The following is a 21,426-nucleotide window of genomic DNA, read 5'->3' as shown; positions in this document are numbered from 1 at the left end:
AGTCGCCCGGGGCCTGGCTCGTGTCTTCCGCTGCTGGTGCACCCAGGGTCTGTCGTGTCCTGGTGCCGGAGTGAAGGACATCTGGAAAGATCGCGTCCTGGGTGCACAGGGCCTGTGCAGAGAAACACATAGAGTAGAGGTGGTGGGAGTGTTAGCAGCGCGCTTTATACTTCCCCCGGACTTGTGAGCATAAGCCGCTGGCAATGCTAACGGGCTATAAGCTAATAGCGGACTCGGGAAATCAAAATAAATCTAGTGATAACAACTGATTGTTTTTGTTGTAGAATGTGATAGAGGATATATTCACATGTTATAGAAACAAAAATGATGGTCTATAACATTGATTTTAAGATAGAAAATCCAAGATCTTTCTGACCCTGCATAGACAGAAACGCAACTACCACATTCAAGGAAAGGTAGTAAGGACAATAAAATAAGTAGTAAAATAGTATATGTTTCTTCAGTGGTTCAATTGTAATTTTATGAAGCTTACGAGAATAATTCTTCAACAATTCTTCTCAGAGTAACCATCTACCACCATTACGGAGAGTACCACACATGTGCATGCACTGCGCTGTGTCATAGTACTCTCCATAATGGCGGTAGATGGTTATTTGGGGGTTGGACCCTTGCTGTCTATAGAGGGCCAGAGAGCTCATGGATTTCATCAAAAATCTTAAAGTGCCCCTATAGAGCTTGGCAACCGACGTCACTGCGCAGTGCATTCTGGGACGTAAACAAGAGGGCGCCGCCATATTGTGAGGCCACATCGGGCGAGACTTAAAACAACCACATGAAAAACAATGTTGAAAAGTCGATTAAAAGAACAAAATGTACTATACAGAGACAAACTTCTAACGGACGCAAGAAAACGGTACCTGGAAAAGATGGCCAATCGATGCACCTATATTTTTGCCTGATTTTGATTTAGATAACAGCACCCAATCGTGACATTCAGGGTTCATATACGGTCATGAAAAACCTGGAAAAGTCATGGAATTTTAAAACAGCAATTTCCAGGCCTGTAAACTTTTGGAAAAATAAATAAAGCCAGAAAGTTTTGGAAAAGTCATGTTTCACAATTCTATGTACAGTAGAATTATGCTTAATCAGGTCCTGAATTTCGGTGTGGGATTGCGCATATATTCCCGCAGCTTTTGACTTTAAAATGAGGGAAATTCCTGCAAAACATTTATTGAATATAGCGTGTAGGTTAGATGAGTAAATAAATTCACACAACCAGTCATTTGAAAACAGCGTGAGTGATTCAGCTGCACCGCGTCCTCTCTCTTTGACCTTCTCTTCACATCTGCGATACAAGACTTTAGCTCGCGTTTCGGTACAGTTGACAGAATTGTCAATTGCCTAATCGGTCATTGTTGCGTCGTCACAGAAATGTATTATTTGCACGTCTTAAGTCTTTCGGTACTCGTGCGCTCCAGAGGCGCTTTTCTGTGCGCTGCAGTCACATCCAAATCGCGCGCTGCGAACAAACAAACACAGCTGGTTGCGCTTAAGTGGCCAAATACACACAAAATTATGTCAAAATGTTCGTCCTGGCGAGTATCCTCATAAGCATTGTCAGTTTTGTCTTAAGTTGCGAAAGAAAACGCATATGTATAAGTATTGGATCCGTGAAACAGGTCTTGTGACAGAAGCCTAATAAAGCTGTGCCGTCTGTCATTAATGTTAATCAAAAAACAAAAGACAGAAGAAATCCCTCACTGCTCTTGACTAAATAATGTTTTGTTTAATAACTTTAATATGTTGATTTACACTTTAATCAATTTCTGTATCCTATTTAAAACAGGTTCATATTACAACTTCCTCAGCGCGTCGCAACAAGTGGCCTCACAAAATGGCGATTTTTCCCATCAGCCACCGCGGCGCTAGAGCAGTGACGTCACGCCCCCATCCCCTATTATGGGTTATGAAAGGTTCATATTTTTGTTGATGTGAATGCAAAGTCAAAAAACACTTTCATTGTCTTATGATATGCATTATTTTTACCTTATTTGCTCAATGACTCCCAAACGATTCCCTCAACGATTCATTTTTCCAAACCCCTCCTTTGCGTGACGCTAATCTGCAGTGATTGGTCCAATTGGTCGATTTCATTTTCATTTTATCATGCTTGTAATGCCTGATGAAGTAGTGTTTGTGAGCGCAGTGCTGCTTTGTGTACAGCGTAAGCGGCATACCTAGTGGCAAAGAATGAATTTGCATTTTCATTCAGACCAACGTAAAAATCAACTGATGGTCAAGTTTTCTGCTTGTGCAACAATTGGCCGGGAAATATGCTAATGTTTCATGTTGACGTCAACATGAAACAGCTTGGGATTCGTTTTAAAAACGACTCGTTTCAGTGATTCAGAGTCGACTCTTTTTTTTTTTTTGAGAGAATAACTTTATACACGGTGCACTTTCAGATTTAAAACTTTGCAGGATGTTTTCATTCACTTAGTGTTACACAGTGCATGAAAGGTAATTTTTAAAACTCCATAATAGGGGCACTTTAATTTGTGTTCCGAAGATGAATGAAGGTCTTACAGGTTGGGAACAACATAAGGGTGAGTAATTAATGATAGAATTTCCATTTTTGGGTGAACTAACCCTTTAATGAACTCTTTCTATTATTGACCTTGATCTTGTCTGTTCCCTGGATTGATTTTGTGTGTGGACTGATCTCCCAGTGCCAACTTCTGCCTTCCTGTCTATTCTTCTTGTCCTCTACTGACCAACCAGAGCATGGCCCGAGATTTTTAGTTTAACTATTCAGTAAAGACATCGGCCCTTAATTATCAATCTAACAATTTAAAAAATGAACCGAAACTTATCATATACTGAACTTGTTGCAGGGTTGTTGTTTTTTCTGTTGTTGTATTAATCTGTTAATTGTTTAAGTGAAATATATTTTGTGTTGTCCTATTTATTTTATTCCTTTTATATGTAAAATTTTATTGTTTTTCTTCCGTTCACAAAATTGCTGCAGGTATGTGATTTGACCATGTGTGAATCCTCATGTTCTGTTGTTTATGCTCCTATTTGCACATGTAAAACTAAACCCCCGGGCAAATCATATATTTGTGATATTTATAACGGGTCACAGACACATCCATTCTAATTTACCCGAGCACAGATCCGAGCGCACAAATCAACTTACGACAGGGTTAATGTGATTCATGAAACATTTGTATGCCGTCAATCCCATTATACAATTGATTGGATGTTGATAAATGTGACGCCCCTAATAATGCCCCGGTTTAGAAGCCTTACCTGAGTTGTAGCCACTGCTCATGTTCATACTGATAAAGGCCAAGTTTTGTGTGGAAATGGCTATATGTACAATTTTCTGTTGTACATGTATTTCATAATTTAGTGCCACTGTGTCTTTTATCTCTCTACATTTGGGTCCTTATTACAGACTTATGAGGTTCTTAACTGTAGAAAATGTAACAGTACATCAAGCGAGATCTAGATGCATGGAGGTTTTCGTCTTTTGTCTTGTCAGAATTTAATGGAAGGAAATTACTGCCATCCTATGTTTAATATCTTTAATACACACTACTAACCTGGATAGTTGTGCAGTTTCATCAGGCTGTGAGGAAATATAAAACTATCAGCTGCACAACAATTAGTATCTTATTGATTTTTAATCCTGGACCATTATATGTCTCTCTTATCTGAGACACTCATTTCTTTTTATGGAGCTCTCTGCTTAACAAGCTGATGATCTGGATTGGAGACAAACAAAATGTGCAGAGTAGTGGGTCCCCAGGACCAAGGTTGAAAACCACTGCCTTATTGTGTACAGGAAAGGATGGTGTATACAGTGTACATGTTGTTGGTTTTGATGCTTTGAGTGTCTAAATATTCTGATGTCTTTTGCTTTGAGTCTTTAAACTGGAGTTAACTTGTATTTGCCTTTTTTCACTTTAGACCTGATGACGCTGAAGGAGGAGAATCACGAGCTTAATGAAATGGAGCAGAAGTATGAATATGAGAAACATCATGATTTTATGACTGAAGAAGTATCCAGAAAGACCGAAAAGACTTCCTCACAAAAAAGAGGTCAGAAGAAAGGAACTAAAAAGTATTTCACCTGCCAAGAGTGTGGAAAGAGTTTTGATCAATTTGGAAATCTTAAAGTCCACATGAGAATTCACAAAGGAGAGAAACCTTTCACCTGCAAACAGTGTGGAAAGAGTTTCAATGAAAAAGGAAACCTTAATGTCCACTTGAGAGTTCACACTGGAGAAAGGCCTTTCACGTGCCAACAATGTGGAAAAAGCTTCTCTCAAAGAGGAAACCTTAAAGTCCACATGAAAATCCACACTGGTGAGAGCTCTTTTACCTGCCAACAGTGTGGAAAGTGTTTCACTGAAAAGGGGAACCTTAAGGTCCACATGAGAATTCACACCGGAGAGAGCTCTTTCATCTGCCATCAGTGTGGAAAGAGTTTCACTCAAAAAGGAAACCTTAAGAAACACATGAGGATTCACACCGGAGAGAAGCCTTACACCTGCAAATTATGTGGGAAGGGCTTCACACGTGAACTAGGCCTTAGTTATCACATGAACAGTCACACTGGAGAAAAACCATTCATATGTAGTCAGTGTGGAAAGAGTTTCACTCGTAAAGTGACCCTTGATACCCACATTAGAATTCACACTGGAGAGAAGCCATTCGTATGTGGTCAGTGTGGAAAGAATTTTAGATGTAAAGAAAACCTTAATCAGCACATGAGGATTCACTCAAGGGAGAACTGTTTTATATGTCATCAGTGTGGAAGGAGTTTCACAAAAATGAAACGCCTTAAGAATCATTTATTAACTCACACTGGAAAGAAGCCTTTCATGTGCCATCACTGTGGAAAGAGTTATACAAATAAAAGAAACCTTCAGACTCACATGAGAATTCACACTAGAAAGAGGTCTTTCACATGTCTTCAGCGTAAGAAAAGATATCGCCTGAAACGTCATTTACAAATTCACGCTGGAGGAAAACAATTTAATTGCAATCAGTGTAATAAAAAATTCCTGTTGCCATCACACTTACAGATACACCTGAAAAGCCATGCAGATCTGAGACCCTATGTGTGTTCCTTGTGTGGAAAGCATTTTAAATGGCCCAGCAATTTACTATGGCACCAGAAAATACGTATCTGTGTAAAATTAAGGCTACGCTCACACCACAGTTGAATGTGGGCCAAATCTGGTTTTCTGCTTTTTTGTGAATCTGTTCACATGACATTTAAATGATCAGATACACATCTAAACAAGTGATGCTTCTACAACCACCACCCTGTTTTTCACCTCCATCGTTACTTCATTTATTTGCATTAAATCTCTTTTTGCTTCACCATTTTATACTTTGAGGCTTCCTATTTTCTTGCAAATAATACGTATCCATGCGTTACTGATGACAGAGAATAGCGTACGCACTTTGAGTCCATCAGATGCTTTTCAAAATGGTGCTACGCTAACACAGAGAGACAGAGAGGAGACGAATTGTTGAATAAATGTCGTTATTTTTATTTTCTTTGCGTACAAAAAGTATTCTCGTCGCTTCATAAAGATTGAACCACTGATGGCAGATGGACTATTTTGAGGATGTTTTTTATACATTTATGGACCTTGACAGTGTAATTTACTTGGCAGTCAATGGCACTGTCACAAGCCTCCCGGTTTTCATCCAAAATGTCTTAAATTGTGTTCCGAGGACAAACAAAGTTTTTACGGGTTTGGAACGACATGAATATTGACAAAATTTTCATTTTGGGGTAGAGTATCCCTTTAAAGGGGTGGTTGATTGTGATTTCACTTTTTTAACTTTAGTTTAGTTTAGTTTACACTTAGTGAGTTTTCATTTTAAAATGGTGTTTTAGAATGAAAACGACCTCCGTTTCACCACACAACCGAAAACACATGCCACGTGACCATTCATACAGGTACAACCATAGATTTGTATAGGTAGATCCCTATTATTTAGATGGCGGATGCATCTGCATGCTTGGAGCGGTCGAATGGGGAATCTACTCATACATATCTATGGGTACAACAACGAGCATGATGTTATTGTTTGTGGGCAGCCACACCATCGTTTTCAGAAGTCTCCGTTTTGGTCCATTTACACTGAAATGCTACCCCGGAGTTTTCAAACTAAAACGAGGTCTGCAGCGTTTTCAAAAGTCTCGAAAACGGCGGAGTAGTGTAAACGATAGGTGTATCCGTAGCAAAAGTTATGCGTTTTAAAATGAAAATGCACTGGTGTAAACGGGGCCTTAGTGTGTAATGTTGCTGTTTGAGCATAAACAATATCTGCAAAGTTATGATGCTGAAAGTTCAATGCAAACAGAGATATTGTCTTTTAAAATTTTGTCAGTTTAAGGCCTACAGTTACGGCTCGTAGGGACTACGACATCACAATCACATCACAGGCTGGTGACATCACAAACAAGCTTTTGAAATCTTGATGTCAAAATCCAGCATTTTTCCAAAAATCCCTGGCGCCTAAAGGGTTAATTTAGTGTTACATAATCATACAAGAAGAAAAGCAGAAAAATATCTTATTTTATAAACATAAGCTTCTTGAATTTGCATGGTTGGAAAATAACACCCTGGTCAAATCTTTCATAGCAACTAAAGATGAGAATAACAAGTAAATAAAAGTTATATGATGTGTGTTTGTGTGTGTGTATGCATGTGTTTTTTTTTTTTTTTTTTTTTACTAGTTTGTTGCACTCATTTTTAATTTTTATTAACATACCTTGATCACTGTGTAATAGTAAAATTACCTTTCGTATGGCTCTTTCAATAGAATTTCATCTTAGTGCTTCACACTTCTTCATTGGTAGTTATTTTTAAATAAAACTGAAGACCTCTGACATATGATGTATATGTCTGCCTGACATATGGGTTTACCTTAAATTTATAACCTCTGTACATTTGTTCGTACTGTATAGGACTTTTATTTTGATTTGTCTACGTGACGCCATAAGGCTGCGCCGCGCTCCTGCATCTGTTGTGATTCGCTGTAGAAAGGTTTGTAATTTTAAGCTTTTAAAGAGTTTAAATTAAACAGTTCAGGCAGTTTTGTTTGTTTTTCAAGCGATGTAAAATGATTTAATATTTATTGGATGTAACATTGTAATATTTTGCGTGAGTGGAGCGAATCTAACGTTACTAACAAAAATGTGCGTCTCATTTTGCGTGAAATCAGTTTATTGTAAACAGTTGAACAGGGGCGGATCTTCGTTTATTTTATACACCTTATCACAGATTTCATTGTGTCTATTGTGGTGTGTCAAAACCTGCTCTTGCAGGGCAAGACCCTGCAGAGTTTATTTCCAACACATTTCCGTGGAAGTTTATATTAATTCAGATTTTAATTATGTTCTTTTCTTAAACATGACAATGCCTCCAAACACACAGAAAAAAACTACCGGTGAAGCAGCTGAGATCATCTCCGTGACATACAAAGATGGCGTTTATTAAAGAGGAGAGTGAAGACACGAGGATTGAAGAAGCATTTAGAGTCGAACATGAAGATACAAGGAACAAGGAACAAACAGGTTAGATTTCATTCTCAAAGCTTTGAACCTTGAACTGCAACATATTGCATTACACCAAATACACCAAATAATGTTATTTTTAGCATCGTCGTGTGACCCGTTTAAATATGAAACCGTGTCTAACAAAAGCATTTATTTTGCACAAATCAGATGGGCTGATTGGAAATGCAAATTCATTCTCTGCCAGTAGATGGCACTTTTGGAGCAGCAGAAACATAATTGTTTCCCAAGTAACTGCTGTAATCAAAAAGCAGCTCTGCACTCATAGTTTGAACCCTGCAGCACTCATATTTATCCAATGAAATCTTTTGACGTTTAATCGTCACATTAAGCCATATTACGATTTCTGTTTTTTCATCTCTAAATTTAAGACCTCTTGGAAATATAATTTAGAATATACCATTTAAGGTATTTAAGAATTTTTAATGATCCGCAGAAACCCTGTAGTAAACACTCTAGCTGCTGCACCCTATTTCTTTTGTGCTCCCTCTGTTCCTGCACTTTCGTGCTAATGCTCATTCAGAGACTTCCTTGCTGTCAGAATGCAAAATGCATTATGAAGAAGAATTGGACCTGTTCTGCAGCTGCATTAGAGCTAACATTAGCATCATGCTTCATAAGACAATTTATGAGATTAATAGTACACTTTTACTCAGAACTCGCTTCAAACCACCATCGAGTGTTTGTAATAACTTCCTTTTACTATCACATGTGGAATTTGGTCGTTTACTGTTGTTAAAATATGCTATTTATAGCCTTTTCTATCGCTGCACAAATGAGCATTTCAGATGTACACATTCAACTAAAAAAAATCACATACAAATATCTATCGTAATCGTGTGTTTATTATCTTATATAATCTATAGTGGCTGTTGTCATGTTTATTTCTGCTGTGGAAAAGCCTGAACATGTAACGTTATGCTCTGGCTGAAACTCACGTTGCTTGTGATGTTACTTACCGCCTCTCCTTTCTTAAGTCGTCAGGTATACATTCCAAGTATAATACACATTAGTAAAATTATCTATTTGAATTATTATTTGTCTATACTTTGGGCGGTCGCGGTACATTATAAAAGAAGCCCAAAAAACGCGACTATTTTCAAAATAGCCCACTTGTGCCGCTACCCTGGCAACACTGGTTCGCTGTAGCCTCATCACACAATGATAGATAACCTTCCGCACTGCGAAGACGGGAAGACGTTGGGGTCAAACCTTATCAAGCGATTAATTTGCGTGAAAAAAAATATTAACGCGTTAAAAATTTGATTACTCGCATGCGTTAATGTTGACACCCCTATATATACATACACACACACAAACACATACATACATAAAATGAAAACGAGTAGAATAGAAAAAGAATAGAATAGAGAGTGCAAGTGTTAGAGGGTCAAATAAAGATGGAAGATAGAGCTGCATGATAAATCTAAATGAAATCACAGTCGCGATAAGGCAAAAGCTGTGATTGTCATGTGCATCTTGTCAGTGAAGCACAGTTCTGTAATCAGTGGTAAATCTCCATCCGAAGGCCAAAGGGCGCTCTCGTGTGGAAACTCCAACTATGCCATGCGGAAGAAATCTAGGAAATCCCTATAGCAGTAGCTGAATAAACAGAAGATTTAACTGCTTTCATTGATTCAACGTGACTAATAAACACAGGACTACGACAATATATGATTTATCTGAGTTCTTATTAGAAATATTATTATATTTTCCATTATAATAATAATAGAATATAATAATGCAATGCTAATCGAGCCTTTATCACTGCTTAGAATACTATGAAATATGTTGCGTGCCTTATTCTGTGTAAGAAGCCACATCATCTCACAGAAGGATTTATTTCAAACACTCGACTGACGTTATGAAGTGAGTTTGCAGTAAAACCATGTTATTAATTGTGGTATTTTCACATGCTTTCAGATGAAGCAGCATCTACTACACAGAGCCATAGTTCACTGAGAAGCTACGCAAACAGCTGTCATTATTGCAGAACGATTTCTTAATCGCACGATTATATCGTCAGTAGGCATGCTATTGACTGTTTAACCGTTAACCAGAAGTAAGAATTTTAACCGATTAATATTATTAGTCAAATATTATTACTTTTTTTCACACACATTTTTAAGTTTTCTGCATGGTAAAAGAAAAAATAATGCTATACATAGTGTTTACTGCATTCAGACATATTTCGCTGAGCAAGCACCTGCTTCACCTTCACTGAGTTAACTGATGTAGTATACATAACACAATGGCAAGTGGCAATATTGGATAAATGGTTATCAGAGAGTGAATCCGTGAGTGAATGTACTGTATGTAAATTCTGAATGGATTGTAGTGCGCAATGGGAATAATCACTGGAAAGCTGTCACTCATCTTACTGTAGATCATCGATCTCACAAAGTTAATAAAAAATAATCAAAGAAGCTTTACACTTAATCTCTTATTTACATCATGTCTACACTTTCTTTGTTTTAATGAGAGAATTCGCGAACATAGAACTCAGCAGAACTTAACAGAACACCGCATTTGGGTGGGGTGAGTGGATTGCGTTCATGAAATCAACAAATATGTCTGTGATTGGCTATATTGCTCAACGCTGCTGCAAACATGCTGCGAGTATGACCTCTGGATGAAAAGTCCCAAACCCTGAAATGACAGGATTTTTGTGATGGTGTTTTTGCCGCGGGTCTAACAGGTAGCGCTCCAGTCTATCCATACAGCATGTCGACTTGTTACTTAGAAAACAAATAAACAAAAATAGACACATACACTGAGGTAGGCCTGCTGCTGCTATATATTTTTATGTCTGACGGGAAAACAACTAGCCGTTCTTCAAAGCACATAGAAAGTTTTATCTTAATTTGTTAATTATTTATTTGATATATATTTAGTGTAAGCCTACAAGCGCTGCTGGTGTGTGTTAATATGAGGATGTGTGAATCCAGGTTTTGCTTGCTCTGTTTGCTGCTGTTTGCACATTAAAATAAAATACTTGTTTGTATTTCTAATGTATCATCACAGATGCTTGTCCAGTCTATTTTTATTTAATACTAATTTATTATTTTATCAGTTAACGGTTAATGTTCGGATAACGAGCAGCAGTTGTCGGTCAGGAAAATTAACCGATATGAGCATCCCTAATCGTCAGCAAATTTTAATTTTATTTTAATTTTTTTTTGCATAGCGTGTCAGTGAACTATGGCTCTGTGTAGTAAATGCTGCTCCATCTGACAGCACGTGATGGAGATTTACTATAATCGCGCAGCCCTAATGGAAGAGATGTGTTTTTAGCCGTTTCTTGAAGATGGGCTCAGCTGCTCGAATTGAGTTGTGCAGGTCATTTCACCAGGAGGGGAACAGTTAATGTAAAAGTCCGTGAAAGTGATTTTAGGATGGCACAATAATGCTCTGTTCACTTGCAGAACGCAAGCTTCTAGAGGGCACATAAGTCTGAAGTAATGAAATAAAGGGGTGCAGAGCCAGTGGTGGTTTTGTAGGCAAACATCAATGCCTTGAATTTTATGCGAGCAGCTATTGGTAGCCAGTGCAAATTGATGAACAGAGGTTTGACGTGTGTTTTTCGGCTTGTTTATAAATTAATCTTGCAGCCACATTCTAGATTAATTGTAGAGGTTTGATAGAACTGGTTGGAAGACCTGCCAAGAGAGCATTGCAACAGTCCAGCCTGGACAGAACAAGAGCTTGAACAAGGAGGTGTATAGCATGTTCTGAAAGAAAGGGCCTGATCTTCCTAATGTTGTACAAAGCAAATCTGCAGGACCGGGCAGTTTTAGCAATGTGGTCTAAGAAATTCAGCTGATCATCAATTACAACTCCAAGGTTTCTGGCTGTTTTTGAAGGAGTTATGGTTGATGTGCCTAACTGGATGGTGAAATTGTGATGAAGTGATGGGTTTGTTGAAACCACAAGCAGTTCCGTTTTGGCAAGGTTGAGTTGAAGGTGATGATCCTTCATACAGCAAGAAATATCTGTTAGACATGCTGAGATGTGAGCAGCTATTAGCATGAAAACCTAATCCCGTCCGAATGCGAATGTCTTGTGTTTTTGCATTCACAATGTGTTCTTGTGTGGCTAATGTGAAGTACTGTAGACACTCTTACACCGCATGCATTTTTTAATGTTTTTATATATGGAAAAGAAATAAAAATAAATCAAATCAAGAGCCAGATCACGTTAAATGTTAAAGACCAGCTACTGTAATGTCATCGTCAGGTAAGATTACTCGCCTTCATTTCTAGACTCAATTACATAATGTTTTAATTACATATGTACCTTTATGAAAATTAAACATTGTTTTACTATAAATAAATGAAAAAAAAGATGAATGAAAGTAACCACAAATAAACCATGGTATTTGTAGTAAAACTGTGGTTATACTAATGGAAATCAATCCGAATGACTATGCAATGCACACATACAGAGCACAGGATCTCTGCAATGCTCAGATGTACAAAACAGACCTCCCACCTCTGTCATAAACACAGAGATGTTAGTCCTGTCCGAATTTGTACATGAAAATCATTGACGTCAGGTGATAAGAATCAAAACTCAAACGTAGTTTAGAAAACTAGTTCCGTCCGAATAGGGCTATACACTCACTGAAATCATTTCATCAAGTTTTATGTTGAAAACCAACAAACTAATGAAATTAGCAACACTATGCACTTTGTATAAACATTAAAAATCATGGCCAAATTGAAAAAAAAAAAATCTGAATCAGCTTTATTCGCCAAGTGTGTGCAAATACACGGAGGAATTTGTTGTCGTTTTTTTTAAGAAGCTCTTGGTACATACATGCATATCTGACATGAGAACAGAAACATTTAAATAAGACTTAACAATGAATAATAATGTGTATGAATCTGGAACAGAAGATTTATGTACAGATTTGTGCATTATTTACCCTGTATAGAAAATATGCATATGTATACTTAGTACTTGAGAGAGGCAATAATTAGAGATGGAGAATGAATTACAGAACACAGATAATTCCTGTGTTAACTGTTTAGGCTGGAGATGGCATGGGAATATGGCATATATATATCCAGTATCTCACAGAAGTGAGTACACCCCTTGCATTTTTGTAAATATTTTATATCTTTGACACTTTGCTACAATGTAAAGTAGTGAGTGTACAGCTTGTATAACAGTGTAAATTTGCTGTCCCCTCAAAATAACTCAACACACAGCCATTAATGTCTAAACCGATGGCCACAAAAGTGAGTACACCCCTAAGTGAAAATGTCCAAATTGGGCCCAATTAGCCATTTTCTATCCCTGGTGTCATGTGACTGGTTAGTGTTACAAGGTCTCAGGTGTGAAAGAATTAAATAATTAGTAATTCTAATTCAGTAATTCAGTAAATAATTATTCCTCTACATAAAGATGGCGTAGGCTATAAGAAGATTGCCAAGACCCTGAAACTGAGCTGCTGCACGGTGGCCAAAACCATACAGCGGTTTAACAGGACAGGTTCCACCTGTTCTGAGTTTCAGGGTCTTGGCAATCTTCTTATAGCCTACGCCATCTTTATGTAGAGGAATAATTATTTACTGTAAATAATTATTTACTGTTACGCTTATACTGTCAAAACACACAAGGTTTACATATAGACTCGGTTGGTTATGTCTAAAATGAAAGTAAACCGTTGAGAGAAAAATGGATTCGTGCCTGTATATTAGATGCGTGCAGGTCTTAAAGGGACAGAACTAAACATGCAGCCGACTGTCATTAAAGGGATAGTTCACCCTAAAATTTAATTTCTGTCATTATTTACTCACTCACATGTTGTCCCAAACCTGTATTAATTTATTTCATGTGCTGAACACAAAAGAAGATATTTTGAAGAATGTGGGTAACCAAACTGGTTGCTGGTCCACATTGAATTTGATTGTAGGAAAAAATCATATGGAAGTCGCTGTGGACCAGCAACTGTTTGGTTTTCCACGTTCTTCAAAATAGCATTTATGTTCAGCATAAACCTTTGCAAATGAATATTTGATTTAAGCTATTCAATGCATTATTTAAATAATACATTACAGATTATTATTATTATCATCATCATTAATGATTAACTTCTTTGTTTTGTATTTTCATCTAAATGGCACGAGACTTTCCATGCACATGCTATACTTCATACTTTAATATGATAAGAATTGTTATAATAGTAATTTTAAAAAAAAATCCAAAAGCAAAAAAATTCAAATAATTGACAAATGAGGTAATGAGTGATCTTCTGCAGCCATCTACTGTTTATAGTAGTAGTTTAGTGGTAATTTCATGACATTTTCATTTTATAAGTGTTAGTTTTCCACAAGATTGTGCATTTTTGCAATTTTGTCAACTTTTTCTCTCCAGTGGCCTGTAGCACGAAGTGAGATGAACAAACTCAGAGTTTCAGAGTAGGTTTAGAGTTGCAGGGTTCGTACAAGGTGCTTGAAGTACTTGAATTTGACTTTTTGAAATGTAAGTCCTGGAAAACCTTGAAAACAGCCATATTTATGAAAAGTACTTGAATTTTTAAAATTAACGTTACTTTCGTTATTGAAGGGAATGCGCCGATCCTGACCTGCCTAAATGTCTGTGTTCGCGTGAATCATTCGTGATCCGGCTTCATCTACAGAAGAAGTGAGTATAAGGGTTTTTTATTAATATTTGCAAATCGCCTTTCCTAATAATGTGCTAGTTTCGCGGCTGAAGTTTACAGTCTGCTCGACACCCCACGGAAGAGAGGGGTGGGGTCAGCAGAGCTCATTAGCATTTAAAGCAACATGGACTAAAAAACAGCTTGCTGAAAATAGAGCTGACTTTGACAGGGTAAAAAGGTGTTTTTTACACTACCATTGAGAAATTTTTACCGGAGTATTTTATAGACTTTTCATGAAGACCCTTAAGAATCACATCAACTTGTGGAAAATGGTCATCCGATGACCCCTTTAAAAGGCAGTATATATGAAATTAGTGTTAGTTTTTAAATCGAAAACAAAAATTATCTTTTCACGCAAAAATGCAGCGCGTTAAATACAGAGCCATTTCACCCGGCTTTCGGGAGCACTCCAGAACTCGCAATATTACTCCTTGAGGTGAAAGCTGTCTCGTGATATCACTATAGAGTTGAGTTTATGGTAAAACTTTTGATAGTGCTTGCATTACATTGTTCGGTCTTTCATTGCATGTGCTGTTTGTTTGGGTTTCATTTGGGAACGCATATGAAGTCTGATGCGCTTTGTGTTGCACTGTTATCGTTTACAAGCCTGGAGCACGTCTCCCATCTCAGCAGCTCGGTCGACAAACTCTTCCTCTGCATGTGCTGTGAGTTTGGGTTGCTTAAAACCGTGCGTGAAAACCGTGCGTGTTAATTCACTAGATTTATAAAACCTATGCCAACACAGGAGAATGCATCAACATTTCTAAATATGCAATTTGTTGTAATTGCGATTTCAAAATAAAAGTTCTGAGTTTGCTTGTGTTTAAATATTAAAATTAAATGGATTTAAACATCATTGAATCACGCTGTAAAACGAACCATAGTTGGTGCCCACTAAAGGTATTTGTTATAATAGGCTACATAATGTACTTAAAGGGATACTCCACCCCAAAATGAAAATTTTGTCATTAATCACACAATTTAAGATATTTTGGATGAAAACCGGGAGGCTTGTGACTGTCCCATTGATTGCCAAGTAAATTACACTGTCCAGGCACAGAAAAGTATAAAAAACATTGTCAAAATAGTCCATCCGCCATGAGTGGTTCAATCTGAATTTTATGAAGCGACGAGAATACTTTTTGTACGCAAAGAAAATAAAAATAACGACATTTATTCAACAATTCGTCTCCTCTCCGTCTCTCTCTGTCAGCGTAGCGTCATTTTGAAGAGCATCCGATGGACGCAAAGTGCGTACGCTATTCTGTGTCATCAGTAACGTATTGTACTTTTATTTACGCTTTGATTTGAACTGAAACATCGTATCCATGCATTACTGATGACAGAGAATAGCGTACGCACTTTGCGTCCATCGGATGCAACATGGAAAATAAATCCGCAAATAACTGCAATTGCCGGTTTCAAACAGAGATGCGACAAAGAAGCAAAACTTACAGACTGCAGCTTTAAATGCAAAGCTTAAAATTAATTGCCACTTCATATAATAATTATATGAATATATTATATGAATTATAAACAATTATAATTTATATAATATAGACATAAGTAGCCGCAAAAATCTGGTAATTTTGTGTCTTCGTTGCATCAGATATGTCACTTTGCTCACAGCTGATTGGTCCAGTTTGGGTTTGCGATCTCTAACCCAGAATAAAACCTGCTCCGGAGCAGAGTAGCTGTGTAGTGTAAGTTACCATGGTGATGAAACCCGCTCAAAACCAACCCATCTTCTTGAGCCCAAAAACTCAAGAGTTTGCTCGAACTGAACGCGAACTTACCTGGGTAAAAACTGAACCGGCTTCATGCTACAGGCCTCTGATGATTTTGTGTTGCTGTAAACAACAGTTCTTCTTATTTTGTAGCTGGTGCATCGAATTTGAAGTTTAATGTTGTTGTGAGGTTGAATAGTAAATGGATGTTGTTTGGATTGTGATACTGGGCTATATAAACAAAACTCTAAGAAGCTCTAAGAAGGCAGCTTGCCATAAGATGGAGCGTAGGTGGCGTCTCTCTGGCCTGAATGTTCATCACCTAGTTTGGAAGGACCACTTAAGTGAATATAAAGCTGAGATTGCATCTGTCAGGTCTCAGTACTTCTCCCAGATAATTTTAAATAATCAAAGTAATCCCAGACAATTGTTTCATATCATTAACAAAATTTTGAAAGGCAACAGTTCTGCCAGCGTACCCATTACGGCTAATTTCTGTGATCGGTTCCTTGATTTTTTTTAGTTATAAGATCGATAAGGCTCGTAGCTATATGAGTACTTCTTTTGTTTCAGCTGATTCTGCTCTTAATACCACTCAATTATCTGGAGCCCCTCTCTCAAATTTTTCCACACTTGATTTAATTTCTCTGAGCAAAGAAGTTTCACAAATGAAGGCTGCCACCTCCATAGTTGATCCTGTACCGACATGCTTATTTAATGCATGTTTTACCTGTGTAGGCCCTGTTGTCTTGAGTATTGTTAATGACTCCCTGGGCTCTGGTGTTGTGCCAGCATCTTTCAAAATCGCTTCGGTCACCCCTGTACCAAAAAAGATGAATTCAGACTTGAACAATAAATAATTACCGCCCCATTTCGAATCTCCCTTTTTTAGCCAAAATTCTGGAGCGAATTGTGGCATCTCAATTACATACCCATCTTACACTTAATAATTAGTTTGAGCCTTTTCAATCTGGATTTCGTAAGTTTCATAGCACAGCATTAGTGAAGGTCACTAATGATCTGTTACTTGCTGTGGACTCTGGCTGCCTGTCAATTTTGATCCTTCTTGATCTCAGTGCAGCTTTCGACACGGTTGATCATCCTCTTTTACTCTTGCAGTTGGAATCTGTGTTTGGTGTTACAGAGACAGCATTGAATTGGTTTAAGTCTTATCTCTCAGACCGCAGGCAGTTTGTCTCCATGGGAGGACACAAGTCTAAAATTGGCTCAGTCAAATTTGGGGTACCACAGGGAGCACTTTTGAGTCCATTACTCTTCTGCATGTATATTTTACCTCTTGGCCATCTCTTGAGATCTTTTGGTCTTAATTATCACTTATATGCAGATGACACACAAGTGTACATTCATTCTAAACTGGGTGATTATCCTGCTGTTGCTTTTTTGGAGCACTGCATCTCTGAGATAAAAATTTGGATGTCTCAATTTTCTTTGCCTTAACAGTAATAAGACGGAGGTTATGCTTATTGGATCAACACACCAACTTCGTAAAGCTGGACCTTTAACACTAACTGTAGATGGTTCAGTCTTGGAATTTCAAACAAAACTAAAGAACCTGGGGGTGATATTTGACGCTCATTTAACATTCGATCCCCATGTTCAGAACACTGTTAAAATGTCATCTTTTCATCTCAGAAATATTGCACAAATTCGCCCCATGCTGTCTTTTACGGTGGCCGAAAAACTTATCAATACCTTTGTCTTCTCCTGCATCGATTACTGCAATGCTTTGCTTGCAGGGATTGCAAAAACCACTAAATAAATTGCAGTATGTCCAAAACTCAGCTGCTAGAATCCTGAGAGGGAACAGAACTAGGGAGCACATCACTCCAATATTGGAATCCCAACACTGGCTCCCTGTTAGGTTTCGTATTGACTTCAAAATTCTTATGCTTACGTATAAGGCCTTGCATGGTTTGGCACCAAATTATCTATCGGAACTTCTAACGGTTTACTCGCCTAAAAGGAATCTCCGTTCCTCTGATTCTGGCCTTTTGACTGTCCCTACAGCTCGTTTACGCTTTTTGGGTGGCCGGGCATTTTCCTCCCTTGCTCCTACACTCTGGAATTCTCTTCCTTATAATATTAGAAATGCAGAATCTTTTGTGTTTAAATCTTTTTTGAAAACTCACTTTTTTAGACTTGCTTATCTGTGAGTTGTTAGGTGCTGAGGGGAAGGGTATTGTTTTTTTGGTAACACTTTACAATAAGGTTCATTAGTTAACATTAGTTAACAACATTAGTTACCATGAACTAAGAATGAACAATACTTCTACAGCATTTCTTAATCTCAGTTAATGTTAATTTCAGCATTTACTAATGCATTATTAAAATCACAAGTTGTGTTTGTTAACATTAGTTAATGCACTGTGAACTAACAATGAACAACTCTATTTTTATTAACTAACGTTAACAAAGATGAATAAATAGTGTAATAAATGTATTGATCATTGTTTGTTCATGTTAGTTGATACATTAACTAATGTTAACAAATGACACCTTATTGTAAAGTGTTACCGTTTTTTTTTTTAATCAAATCTGCTGTTTTTTTCCTTCATTGTGCTTTTATTGTTACCCTTTCCTCTATATATTTTGTACCCTCTTAAGTGTAAAGCGCCTCAAGAATGAACTTTTAAAGGTGCTATATAAAAATTAATTTATTATTATATTATTATTAAAACAATGTCAGGAAATAGGTGTTCTGTTTCTGCAGTCTGCCACTTTGGGCAAATAAATAAAATGTTTCTCTGAAAACATTTCTTGGATTTTGTGTCCTTTATGCAACATTAATGTCCTTTGGCTGTCACAAGCGCACTGCTTAAACTGCACTATTTTTGGTTGGAGATGTAATTTCATTGATGTAAAAGTGTCAACCTCTGTAGCACCAGTGCTATTATGTGCAAAACATTTACAGCCCTGGTCTATGTTGTCAAAAGATCTAATAGCACGGAAAGAGAGATGTAACCGTAATAAGCACAGTTTCTGTGTTACAATGGAGCTTAAATTCTGACTGAAATGGTTTACAAATATAGTTTTTCTGACTCAACAGTTAAGAGCATACTATTTTATTTTTTAGTTTGATAATTGACAAGTAGCCTGGACTGCAGGTTTTTCATAAAGTCCTAAAATTAACAATACTGAAAGATTCTGAGATTTCAGTTAATTAATCTTTGAAATCTAACAAATCTTAGTGCATAGGATCTAATATACAGGTGCTGGTCATATAATTAGAATATTGTCAAAAGGTTGATTGATTTCACTAATTCCATTCAAAAAGTGAAACTTGTATATTATATTCATTCATTACACACAGACTGATATATTTCAAATGTTTATTTCTTATAATTTTGATGATTATAACTGACAACAAAGGAAAATCCCAAATTCAGTTTCTCAGAAAATTAGAATATTGTGAAAAGGTTCAATATTGAAGACACCTGGTGCCACACTCTAATCAGCTAATTAACTCAAAACACCTGCAAAGGCCTTTAAATGGTCTCTCAGTCTAGTTCTGTAGGCTACACAATCATGGGGAAGACTGCTGACTTGACAGTTGTCCAAAAGACCAGCACCTGTACATGTTGATTTTGATGCTTCATGGTGGTTTTGATGCTTTAATGCTTTTGTGTTGGTTTTGATGTCTGTTGCTTTGTGCCATTAAATTGAGGTTAACTTGTATTTGTCTTTTTTTCACTTTAGACTTGATGGCTTTGAAAGAGGAGAGACAAGAATTGAATGAAACAGAAGAGAAAGACCAGTGTGATAAACAACATGATTTCTTAAATGGAGAGAAATTTTTTAGTTGCACACATACATCTTCACAAAAAAGAGCTCAAACGAATGGAAGTTATTTCACCTGCTTTCAGTGTGGAAAAAGTTTCACTCAAAAAGGAAACCTTAATGTCCACATGAAAATTCACACCAGCGAGAAGCCGTACACATGCCCTCAGTGTGGAAAAAGTTTTACCCTCAAAGGAAACCTTAATACTCACATGAAAATTCACACTGGAGGGAACCCTTACACCTGCAAACAGTGTGGGAATAGCTTCTCACGAAAAGGAAGTCTTAATACTCACATGAGACTTCACACCGGAGAGAAACCTTACACATGCCCTCAGTGTGGAAACAGTTTTACACGTAAAGGAACCCTTAATACCCACATGAGGATTCACACTGGAGAGAAGCCTTACACCTGCAAACTGTGTGGGAACACTTTTTCACGAAAAGAAAGTCTTAAGACTCACATGAGAATTCACACCAGAGAGAAGCCTTACACATGTCCTCTGTGTGGAAAGAATTTTACACGTAAAGGAACCCTTAATGCCCACATGAGATGTCACACTGGACCTCACTTCTCACAAAAAGAAGGTCTTCAGACTCCCATCGAAATTCACACTGGAGAGAAGCCAAGGAGTTTCACAAACAGGAAACACCTTAAGAATTATGTAGTAACCCATGCCGGAAAGAAGCCTTTTATGTGCCATCACTGTGGAAAGAGTTTCACACTAAATGGAAACTTCAAGGTTCACATGAGAATTCACACTGGAGAGAAGCCTTACACATGTGATCAGTGTGGAAAGAGTTTCAGACATAAAGTAACGCTTAATTACCACATGAGAATTCACTCAAGAGAGAACAGTTTTCTGTGTCGTCAGTGTGGAAAGAGATTCACAGACAGTAAAGAACTAAAGAATCATGTAATAACTCACTGTAATAACACTGGAGCAAACAATATCATGTGCCATTACTGTGGAAAGACTTGCATAAGCGCAGCAAACCTTGAGATTCACATTCGAGTTCACACTGGAGAAACCTTTATCTGTCTCCAGTGTGGAAAGAGTTTCTCACGTAAAGGAAACCTTCAGACTCACCTACGGCTTCACACCGGAGAGAAGCCTTTTACATGTCTTCAGTGTGAGAAGAGTTTCACATATCAAAGAGACCTGAAAGGTCATTTGCAAACTCACTCTAGAAAGAAATGGCAGAGTTCTGAGAGTGACAAGAAGTTTAGAAAAAGAAGCGATTTTAAAAATCACCTGCACATTCACTCTAGAGGAAAGAGATTTAATTCTATTCAGTGCAACAGCAAATTTCTGTTGCCATCGCACTTACTGATGCATCTGAAAAGTCATGCATATTTGAGACCCTATTTGTGTTCTATATGTGGAAAGAGTTTTAAATGGCTTAGCAATTTAAAATGGCACCAGAAAATATGTATTATGCGAAATTAATTTCAACATTTAGTTTCAAACATCACTCATTCATTTGATTGAGTTTAAAAGCACCAAAATGTTAATTATTAACAATTATTATAAGTATTAATGTAAAATATTAGATAAAGTTGTAGCTTGCTGTGAAATGCCACAATGTACTGTAAATGAACAATCATAAATGAAAGGACATAAATGGAATGAAATAATAAACATTGTATTATCTGA

At 37.2% G+C, this 21,426-nt stretch overlaps 2 protein-coding genes across 5 annotated transcripts in view; both read left to right on the top strand.

The window, feature by feature from the left end:
- The window catches only part of LOC131539634 (gastrula zinc finger protein XlCGF26.1-like), a 21,015-nt gene extending 14,379 nt beyond the window's left edge, over positions 1-6,636 (top strand). Inside the window, exon 3 of the mRNA XM_058774285.1 lies at positions 3,940-6,636. Within this exon, the coding sequence (XP_058630268.1) occupies positions 3,940-5,201 (1,262 nt within the window). The 3' untranslated portion in view covers positions 5,202-6,636. The remainder of the gene's footprint in view (positions 1-3,939) is intronic.
- On the top strand, positions 4,052-21,426 carry LOC131539633 (gastrula zinc finger protein XlCGF57.1-like). 4 transcript variants are annotated; one of them, XM_058774283.1, is made up of 3 exons: positions 4,052-4,071; positions 7,434-7,573; positions 19,688-21,426. In XM_058774283.1, the coding sequence occupies exons 2-3, from the start codon at positions 7,483-7,485 to the stop codon at positions 21,217-21,219; spliced, it is 1,623 nt and encodes a 540-aa protein (XP_058630266.1). In that variant the 5' UTR covers positions 4,052-4,071; positions 7,434-7,482; the 3' UTR covers positions 21,220-21,426. The 4 variants fall into 4 exon arrangements, with proteins under 4 accessions (XP_058630266.1, XP_058630263.1, XP_058630264.1 ...); XM_058774280.1 differs by lacking the exon at positions 4,052-4,071 and adding an exon at positions 6,836-7,043; XM_058774281.1 differs by lacking the exon at positions 4,052-4,071 and adding an exon at positions 7,136-7,160.

This window comes from Onychostoma macrolepis, chromosome 04, assembly GCF_012432095.1.
Source record: "Onychostoma macrolepis isolate SWU-2019 chromosome 04, ASM1243209v1, whole genome shotgun sequence".
Classification (NCBI taxonomy): domain Eukaryota; kingdom Metazoa; phylum Chordata; class Actinopteri; order Cypriniformes; family Cyprinidae; genus Onychostoma; species Onychostoma macrolepis.
The sequence above is the reverse complement of the archived record's forward strand: the minus strand, read 5'-3'. Positions and strand labels throughout refer to the sequence as shown.